We start from the raw sequence: 10,696 nt of genomic DNA, 5'->3' as shown, positions 1-10,696 counted from the left end.
CTATTTCTGGAATGTTCACTTGCATGTGGAGCGTAACCGCCTAATCTCTGGAAGAGCTGGACAAGAGGGAGGCACGATGGCTTGTTTCACTGGATGATAACTGACTAATTCATGGACAGGAGGTTAATTGTCTCATCTTTTGGACTGTGGGGATTGACTAGTTTCTGAACAGCAAGCCAGCTCTTTAAATATCCATCCTGACAAACCGACTACTTACAACAATCTGTGCCACTCCTCCACATGTGGTGTTTCAGAGGCTGGGATCTGGCTAATATCTGGAATCTGTGATCCATAGCAACACCTCAGTGCCCTCCGTATCCCAGGAACTGGACTATCTTCTGTATTACAAGTCTGCATTATCACCCTCTCCTGGGACCAGGTTAATCTCTGGATCAGTGTGTCTGGCATGTTCTGCTTCTGCCTGCAGAGTTCCCTGCTGAAGCTCCAGGCGCTGGAGGTGGAGGGGGGGCCCTCGCTGGGTCCGTCCCCAGAGGAGAGCCCCCCTGCCCTGGGCAGCAAGGAGCAGAAGAGCCCCTGTGGCCCAGTTGAGCTCAGAGGGAAGGAGGGGAAGACGCTGGCTCTCTGCCACAGCGCCCCCGCTGACGAAAACAGTCCGCCAGGTAGATACACCTGTCTGTCTGTTCACACACCTGTCTGTCCGTCTGTCTGTCTTTTCACACACCTGTCTGTCTGTTCACACACCTGTTTGTCTGTCTGTCTGTCTGTCAATCTGTCTGTTCACACACCTGTCTGTCTGTTAGGTCTTCACACACCTGTCTGTCAGTCTGTTCACACACCTGTCTGTCTGTCAGTCTGTTCACACACCTGTCTGTCTGTTAGGTCTTCACACACCTGTCTGTCAGTCTGTTCACACACCTGTCTGTCTGTCAGTCTGTTCACACACCTGTCTGTCTGTTAGGTCTTCACACACCTGTCTGTCAGTCTGTTCACACACCTGTCTGTCTGTCAGTCTGTTCACACACCTGTCTGTCTGTTAGGTCTTCACACACCTGTCTGTCAGTCTGTTCACACACCTGTCTGTCTGTCAGGCTGTGTGTTCACATACCTGTCTGTCTGTCTGTCTGTCTGTCTGTCTGTTCACACACCTGTCTGTCTGTCTGTCAACCTTCCCTAAAAAATCAGAAACATCTATGATGTCCCTTGTTACACCCCCCCCCCCCCCCCCCAAGCATCACTAAATACTACTAGTAGTACAAATACTACAAGTAAGCTGATGGTTTCAGTCTCAGTGTCTCTCTCCACTGCCTCTGCTGAAACCTCGCTAAGCTAAGCTAAGCTAACACTAAGCTAACTAAAATGGGCTGTTAAATGTCTCTAAGTCTGTACAAAGTTTGAACATTAATGCTAGCTATATGCTGATGAGCATTATGTCAAAATGTTTTAGACGTAGTATCAGAGGAAGCCTTCAGTGTCTCAGAGAGACGTCTGAGAAATGTCCTCACGTGATGTCACTTGAGTCAGTGTCGGTTGAAGACGACAAGTCTGAAACAGAAAACAATCTGTTGGTGTGGAGTTAGAAAGGAGTGAGCTGACCAGAGATCTGTAGCCCTGGTAGCTGCTGGTTCAGTTTGCTGCTTGTGACTGTGGTCCATAGGTACAGTCTGCACAGCACGCCAGCAGCCATGCAGCATACAGAAGTAAAACACTCTGCAGCACGTGAGACACTGACTGACTGCTGTTTCTTCTCTCAGGTCTCCTTCATGACTAATAATATCCCACGAAAATGACAATGGAGCTGAAACGATGAGCCGATGAATCGTGTAGTGGTCCTTTTGATGGTTCAAATACTGTCTAGTGGTCTCTGAAGAGGTTTGAGAGGTCATTGAGGTGGTTCTAGAGAATATGTCTTTTTAGAAGTTATAACACCTAAGATGTCCTTAAAGCTGATTATACTGCATTATGGTGTGTTATAAACATTTATCAAATGTTTGTATGCTGCTAATAAACGCTAAATAGGAGGATTAAAGTTAAGTGTTATATTAATACTAACTTTTGTCTCTGCAGAGCTGCTGACAGTCCTGACCAGACCTCCACAGTCTCCCAGACACCAGCTGTTAACCACCATCCACCCTGGTCAGCAGCCCCTGACCCCCGATGGAGCGCTGCCCCCCAGCCCTCACCACTCCTCCTACTCCCCACCAAGGACCAGCCCCGGAGGTGAGGGAGGAGGAGGGGGAGGAGAAGGAGGTGGAGCTCTCCTCCAGCTATTGGCGAGTGGCACCAGCCCTCTGCCCTCCCCCCGCTGCTCCAGCCTCAGCCACAGCCTGAGGTTCAATTCCGACCCCGACACTGCACCGTCACCACCCTGCAGCCAGCAGTACATTGTGTAAGTCTCACCTGTCTGTCAACCTGTCTGTCTGTTTACTGGTCTGGGATTAGACTTGGAACTTTTCAGTTATTTCATGAGACCCTTTGATCTTTACTTGGAAATTGACTTGGGACTTGTCTGACTGGGATGTTTATTTGAAACTTGTTGATCTTTTTTTGGGTTATGTGGTCTTGGGGCAAAACTCGGGACTTGTTGGTCTTGGCTTGGAACTTGTTGGACTCAACCTGGACTTAACTTGAAACTTGTTGGTCTTGACTTGAAACTCATTGTTCTTGACTTGAAACTGGTCGGTCTTGACTTGAAACTTCTTGGTCTTGACTTGAAACTTCTTGGTCTTGACTTGAAACTCATTGGTCTTGACTTGTAACTCGTTGGTCTTGACTTGAAACTCGTTGGTCTTCACCTGGGACTTGTTGGTCTTGACTTGAGACTTGTAGGTCTTGACTTGTAACTCGTTGGTCTTGACCTTGGACCTGTTGGTCTTGACTTGGGACTTGTTGGTCTTGACTTGGAACACTTAGACATATATAACATGTAAGGAGAGATGAATCCACATTAACACAGAGACTCTGGATTAGAACTGGGAGACTGTATTTTAGGTTCACTGTGTCTTTAATGGTGCTGGTTTTAGGCCGACTCATAAGGCTGCTGTATTCAAGTGTCCACATACTTTTGGCCGTGTAGAATATTTTTAAGCCACTAAGAAGATGATGGAGGTTTAGAAAAATTCCAGGTTATTAAACATGTTTTCTGTGTTAAAAGCGATGCCGAAGCCATCAAGTCGTGTGTTTTTGAGCGAAGGAGGACAGATTTCTATTAGTGGAGACATTTTAATGGAAATCCAGTGATCCTCCTGTTTGTCTCAGCTCAGCTCCACAAACATCCTGTTACATGATTTCTGGGTATTAAAGTATTTTAAATGAAATCCTGTCAGAGTGCAGTCTGTGCTGCCGCAGCCTCGTTGACCTCTCTCTGTCTGCTGCATTAATACATCTTATATAATCTATCCTTCTTCTTCTCTTCTGTTTTCTGACCCACAGCCTGAAGCTGAGGGTTCAAATGTTTGTGACCCAGTTTATTTTATGGTCTTTACGTCTTCACTGTCTTTATTGTTCGCTGAAGAAAACCGCCAACAGTCAACAACACTGAATCTACTTCCTGTATCTCTGTGTGTTTATTCGTCATCCTTCATGGTGATATTCTTTATTTCTCTTCATGTTCAGACCCAAACCAGCAGTTTATGCTGACTCAGTCCCACACACACCGTCCTGCTGCCACAAACACTTACTAGAGCTCCACATGTGGATTCATCCGCCGCTCAAAATAGCCCCCAACAAACGCACTATTTCCTCCTGGTTTTTTTTCATAAAAACTACAGCGAGCAGCTGTTTGAGGAAATGACTGAGCCTTTTGAAACTGTATATTGTGAGGTGAGTGTGCCTCAGTTTTGAAGATGATTTTAAGTGAAAGAATTTACATTATTTTCTGTTTAGATTTTAACTGGCTGTACGTGACGAAATGCCTTTCATATGCAGGTTGGGCTCTCGAGCGTAATTGATGTCACCTTGTGAGGGATACATTACATATTTACCATTTTCTCACATATCTGAAGGATTACATGTCAAAAGACTGTAAGGCTGTTTGGCAGCACACACGTTTAAACTATTGAAATATTATCAGAATATTAAACTGTTGCTGGAGCAGCAAGTAAGACACATTACACATTGTAACAGGAGACAAATGAATCCCAGAACAACTATTTAAACTACACGTGCTTCTTTGTTTAAGGAGTGATGAGGCAGAAACAACAGCTGACTGAACGTTGTTACTGAAGTGATGGACTGAATCACAAAAATAAGACTCGCATGCCATAACACAGAATCATCTGTTTGTGTTTGAGTTAAAAAGGATGTAATTGTTTCAGGGAACATCTGTCGATTGAAACATGAGGGAAAATAAACCAGATGTTTCTGACAGGAACACGGTGACATTTCAGTGGCTTTAAACTCACTTTATTTCTTTTTCTCTTCAGTAACAGATCAGCAGGTCACGTCAGCGTCCGTGTTTTTAAACATGTCTGTCTGTTTACCTGTCTGTGTCTCTGTCCAGGTGTCGGGGGCGGGACAGGCCGGAGGGATCGGAGGACGACTGTCCCTCCTCCATCCCGTTCCTCAGCAGACAGATTCAGGCCCTGAAGAAGAAGGTTCGCAGGTTTGAGGATCAGTTTGAGCAGGAGATGAACTACAAGGTAAATACAGCATGGAGCAGGACTCCAGTCCACAATCAAATCCAGGACCCAGGGGGGTGTTTCATGAATCAGATTACAAAGGCAGAGTGCAGTAACTACAGATGTTTGTGATTTAAAGGAATCTTAACCATCAATTCAGCTATTGAGATCTGCCAAGCTAGCTACCTTTATGCTAAGCTAGCTATCTTTAGCAGGAGTTTAGCTGTTTTTCTTAATTAGGTGGATAAACAAATGTCAGTTCATCAGAGCAGAAGTCCAACATGTTTCATTAACTAGGGGGAATCAATAACTGAACTTAGCTTTAGCTAAGGCTAGACGTGGCTATCTCACAAGCTAGCTGTCACTTGATAAAGCCCTCTTGTGTTGGCTGTCTAGTTAGCCGTCTTTCTACACTTTTTTAAAGTCAATTAGTTCATAACTTTCATCCAGTTTTTTACTTTGTTGTGTAAATGAAGTTGATGGTGTCATGTTGTGTTTCTCAGCCGTCACACAACGATAAATACTCGAACCCAGAGATGATCCGAGTGATGAGTGAACTGGCGAAGGCTCGCAAACAGCTCAAAGGTAAAAACATCTGCACAGATTAGTTCACGTCTGTTGATTAAAGCCTCCACTCTTTACAAGCATCAGAGGAACTTTTGCTTCCAGATGAACAAAATACAAAATCCTGGACCCCAAATATTGATAAGATATTTAAGAACAAACTGTTTTTTGTTTGTTTTTGTTTTGTTAATTAAAAGATAATAATATAAATTATATAAAAATAAATAATCCTAGAAGTTGATAAAGGTTTGGAACAAAGTCCTAATGTCATCACACAGCATTGAGGTATATTTTCAATGATCTTCTGCCGCAGATTAAACATTTCTTCACATTTTTCTTATTAAAATAACATTTTGAGGATTATGGAGCAGACATGAGTATGTTGTCTAGTTTATATCTCAGACACCATTAATGTCTTAATTCATGTAAAAGCAGGATTTTACTGTTTTAGCTGGTTGAGCTGATGAGTCGTTTCAGCTGTTCCAACTGTTGGGGAGTTTAATTTATAACAAAACATTATATTTTATAAACTCTTCATGTGTTTTGTGCAGAAATCTGAATCTGTTAAGTAACTAGTAACTCAGATAAATGTAGTGGAGTAGAAGTATGACGTGGCATGAAAAGAAAAGTAAAGTACAAATACCTCTAATTTGTACTTACGTCCAGTACTTGAGTAAATGCGCTCTGCACTCTGACTGTGTCTCCTGCAGAGTTGAGACTGAGACAGTCGGTGTTTGAGTCGAAGGAGCCGGACGGTCCAGAAAACATCTGCAGGTAACACACCTTCACATCGACTCAGTGTGATACAGCATCATCAGATCCATCAGTCAGCATCAACGTGTCCTGCAGGTACAGCTCCGGCCAGCAGGGGGCGTTGGAGCACAAACCCACAGTGGAGGAAACAGTGGAGTCTCTGTTCAGACGGCTGAGAGAGAAGAGACAAGCTCTGGGCCTGCCAGACAACATGAAGGTGTTCATACGTCGACTTTTACACATTCAATTCAATTCAATTCAATTTTATTTATATAGCGCCAAATCACAACAAAAGTCATCTCATGACACTTTACAAAATAGAGCAGGTCTAGACCGACTCTTTATAATGTTATTACAGAGACCCAATAATTCCCACCATGAGCAAGCACTTTGGCGACAGTGGCAAGGAAAAAGATGCATCCTCACCAGACTCTGTTCATTTTCTTCCCCGTTTTCTTCCCCCTCGTCTATGTTTTTACTGACAGACCGCTGTGTGTGTGTGTGTGTGTGTGTGTGCGTGCGCGCGTGCAGGAGATGACTCAGGCTCAGATGGTGTTGGAGAAGATCACTCTGCAGAAATGTCTGCTCTACTTTGAGAGTCTGCACGGCCGACCGGTGAGTCCTCACCCGCTGCTCAGTACAGTAACAGTGCAATCTAATGGGCAGTAGATTTATTTTGATGGCTTTTGATGTTCAACATGTAACAGGTTCAAACATCAGTGTTACTGCTTTACAGTGATGGTGGCTTGTTTCCTTTCGCCTATAGACACAAAGATGTTGCCATGGAAACTCCATTGCTTAATGCTTAACTCATATCTGTGTGTCTGTGTGTCTCTCAGGGAACAAAAGTGGAGAAGAACCTGGTGAAGCCTCTGTACGACAGATACCAGATGATCAAACGTTTACTGTGTGCCAGCCCGACTATCACTACCATAGTGAGAGACACACACACACACACACACACACACGTTTACTGTTCGATCAAGATTATCGCACTGGTGGCATGCTAACATTAGCATTCAAGACAAAAGACTAAAAGATAAAACCTCCCCGGGGGGGGGGGGGCACTGGAAAGCTGAAAGGGCAAAGATACTGCGCGAGGTGAATTAGAGTCAAAAATCTACCTCCTTCTCAGAGTCATAACTCAGTCAGATCTGAACTCACAGACATGAAACTCATGTTGGATCATTCAGAGTGATGTCCACTTCCAGAGGAGGTCATCATCTCTGACGTCCATCAGAACAAACCTCCAGAAATCAGCTCAGACATCAGAGAGAAAGACGCTGCAGAACCTGCCCGAGAATCCTCCTGTTTTTAAGTTTCCTTCAGTGTCTCAGTGATCACTGATAGTTGTCTGTCCGTCCATGAGGACGCTGCAGACAGGAGCTGCTAACAGCTGATTCAGCTGCTGTGACGGAGACCATGTGACTCAGTGGAAACAAATATGGACTAAAAACATGGGGCTGTAAAGACAACAGTAGTACCGACAGGAAGCTCTGCAAATTCTATTTTCAGACCGTTGACAATGTGTAATTTCATTATTCTAATAATAAGATCTTACAGTTGCTCACCAAAGAAACAATAGTTATAAGACCATAACTTACTTTACTGACTCCAGTTATATTTCACTGTTAACGTGTTTGCAGTGAAATCTCAGCCTCAGTTCTCATCAGTTCAATTAAATGTAATGTTCAGTTGACTGATGTTCAGAGTTAAGACCCATGTCATTATCATGTGTTTTTTGTTAGGTTAATATACATGTTTGGAAATAAATAGCATTCACGATTATGGAGGACAAACTCTTGATTTACAACATGACCTTTCCTCTAGCGCCACCCTCAGGACAAACTCTACACATTTAGCTCCTCTACTGGTAAAGATGTAAGAACAGACGAGTTGTTTCTCTGTTTACTTTTCTGTTGCCGTGACGGCTTCTGTCTCTCAGGAGGAAGAGGATGGTTCTGATGAAGACTCGATGGCCTCCGTGACAGTCGATGAACTTCCTGTCCCACCTCCTCACAGAGCGATCCGACCAGCTGTCGGCGAGGAGGACAGCGACCGGGACAGCGATCCCGCCTTCGTGTCCCCGTTAGACGAGGTGAAAGCTGTCCATCAACAACCTGCTCTCACCATGGCCAACCTGCACGAAGCATCCAGGTCTGTATGTGGAAGTTTTACAGGGTGATTTAGTACAAATGTGATTTTGAATGAGTTTTTGAGGCTCTGACTTCGGGAACAGATCGTGGAAGTTCTGGTTTCATGTTGTGGACAGAGATCCAACAAGTTGATCCACAGAAGAATATTTCAACAACTACACTTTATTTCCTGCACCTGGACTGTATGCATGCTAACATGCTAACATTAAAGTCACTACGCTAATGTTAAGCTAACATGTTAACATGTAAACGTGTTAACATGTCACCTAAACTCAATGTACATTAGAGTTACTATGCTAGTAACGCTATGCTACTATGCTCTTTGCTTTCAAACCAGGTCTCAGCTGTTGGAGTGTCTGCGGGAGACGAGGACAGACAAGAAGACGAGGCGTAAAGCTCTGAGAGAGTTTGAGGACGAGTTTTACCGTCAGACTGGAAGGTGAGAAAGAGGAAACTCGGACCTCCACCAGTGCAGGGGCTGATTTAGTGACTTGTGGCCTCCCTCGTCCCTTATTTTCACCCTTTATCTAACTTAGAATCAAAAACGATCTAAGAAGTTTAACTATTAATACCACAATGTAAAAATACTCGTAAAATACTTGTAAAAGTCCTTCAAAATTAATACTTGCTTTTACTTAATTCATTATCAATACAATCTACTTAATCTTTTTTAAAATCTGTCCAAGGTGGAGCCAATTTTAACTAATTATTTACTCATTTTAAATAGTTCATATACTGCATCATATTTTATTTGTTGATCAAACTAACCTGTAACAAGCTGTCTGATAAACGTGGGAGGATAACAAATGTTTTCCTCAGAAATAAAAAGGACTGAGTCCCTCCCAGTAGAAGTATACAGTTGCCTAAAATATTCAAGTGAAGTACCTCATATTTCCCATACTTTATATTTCTACTCCACAGCATTTAAGATTTTAGATACAAAATATCTCAACTGATAAATTATGAGGAATTGTTATAGAAAATGCCACTTACATGCATACATACTTAATGCAACTGTAAATATAATATTGATGATATGACGTAGTTATTTCAGGGTATATAATAATATACACACTCTTGTGTTTACCAATAGAATCTGCCAAAAAGAGGATCGTACTCCGATGAAGGAGGAATACCAGGAATACAAACAGCTGAAGGCTAAACTCCGTCTGCTGGAAGTCCTCCTCAGCAAACAGGAAGTCACCAAAACCATGTGAGAGGAAGCAGAAGCTCCCAGAAACTTCTTCCACCCCAAAACTATTAATGTGATCATCTGAGAGAAGAAAAGATCTTTTATATGGTCCTGTTAAGAGGAGAGGAAGCGGCGAGCTGAGGTTACACTCTGGATTATATAAAGAAATGTGTCGAGATGCACCAAGTATACGCGTTTTCCTTTGCGTTATTTATGTATATTTCAGCTGATTTAGTTGCATAGCTCTAGAGGTGATGATGCTGGTTTGACAGTCGTAGCATTACAACCTTTCACTTCATTATTCAGTCTGACATGGTGTTCATGTTAGCTGATTTCTGTTTTATTATGTCTTGATTAGTGTGACGTATCCATCCTGTCCCTTTTTAGAAGCAGTTAACTTGACATATTCATGTCGATCAAATAAATACGTTAATTTAAAAGAATAGCTCAACATTTAGGGAAATACGCTTCTTCTCTTTCTCTCTGAGAGTTAGACATTCAGATTGATACCACTCTCATGCCTGGACTGCAAATGTGAAGCTACGGCCAGCTGCTGGTTAGGTTAGCATAAAGATTAGAAACAGGGATCAGCTAGCCTGGCTCTGTCCACACTAGCATCACAGTTACTATGCTAATCTATGGTAACATGTTACTTTAATGGTATGCCAACATATAATAGTTTCCATCTGAATGTTTCAGTTAACATGCTAAATGTTTGATGCTAACATGCTAATTAGAATTATGTTAATGTTATGGTAACATGTTACTAACACTAGCATATTAACATGTAAATGTTTCCATTTGAATTAACATGCTAAGTGTTTAATGTTAACAGTTCAGTGTTAGCTTAACTCAACATGACTCAAGTGCACGTATACTTAATTTAATTGACTTAATGCTCACATGTTATTGATATGCTAACATGATAACTGTTTGCATGTTGGAAGTTAATAAGATAATGTTTGCATGTTAACATGCTACCATTAATGTAACATATTACCATAGCATTAGTATAGTAATTCTAACATTAGCATGTCAGCATGAAACATTGAGCATGTTGTAACATGCTTACAGTTATCACGTTAGTATACTAAAGGTAATGCTATGTTAGCATTAAGTTCTACACACAGTCACACTGAGTCGTTAGCATGTTAGGGTAGCATGTTAACATTCAAATGGCGCTTTCTAACGCAACGTGTTAACATATCATAAATGCATCTGACATGTCAGTAGAAACTTCTCACTACTTCCTTTCCAAACTGAACATTTGTGAAAACTGTAAATACTCCAGCAGAGTTTTATAAAGTTTAAAAAGAGACCAAACTTCTCTCTGTACTGTCTTCTGATCTGTCAGTGGAAACTTGTACACCAGCATCCTGCAGTGTGTGTATTTATTAACCTGCATCCTCAAGTCTGAATTACTTTATAGGATTTATAGGATGTTTCTGGAGGTA

At 42.2% G+C, this 10,696-nt stretch overlaps 1 protein-coding gene across 1 annotated transcript; it reads left to right on the top strand.

Annotated features, from left to right (window-relative positions):
• Window positions 1–406: 406 nt before the first annotated feature.
• LOC139303844 (protein FAM13C-like) lies at window positions 407–9,267 on the top strand. The gene is made up of 11 exons (XM_070927693.1): window positions 407–620; window positions 2,026–2,347; window positions 4,460–4,598; window positions 5,081–5,162; window positions 5,852–5,915; window positions 5,991–6,111; window positions 6,426–6,509; window positions 6,734–6,829; window positions 7,840–8,051; window positions 8,388–8,489; window positions 9,144–9,267. The coding sequence occupies exons 1-11, from the start codon at window positions 407–409 to the stop codon at window positions 9,265–9,267; spliced, it is 1,560 nt and encodes a 519-aa protein (XP_070783794.1).
• The last annotated feature ends 1,429 nt before the right edge of the window (window positions 9,268–10,696 follow it).

This window comes from Enoplosus armatus, chromosome 20, assembly GCF_043641665.1.
Source record: "Enoplosus armatus isolate fEnoArm2 chromosome 20, fEnoArm2.hap1, whole genome shotgun sequence".
NCBI lineage: Eukaryota > Metazoa > Chordata > Actinopteri > Centrarchiformes > Enoplosidae > Enoplosus > Enoplosus armatus.
The sequence above is the reverse complement of the archived record's forward strand: the minus strand, read 5'-3'. Positions and strand labels throughout refer to the sequence as shown.

Excerpts from the sequence above, each read along its gene's own strand:
- LOC139303844 (XM_070927693.1), top strand. The coding sequence starts at position 407 with ATGTTCTGCTTCTGCCTGCAGAGTTCCCTGCTGAAGCTCCAGGCGCTG. Across the intron at positions 2,348-4,459 it reads TGCAGCCAGCAGTACATTGT|GTGTCGGGGGCGGGACAGGC; the intron begins GTAAGTCTCACC and ends GTCTCTGTCCAG. Across the intron at positions 5,163-5,851 it reads GGCTCGCAAACAGCTCAAAG|AGTTGAGACTGAGACAGTCG; the intron begins GTAAAAACATCT and ends TGTCTCCTGCAG.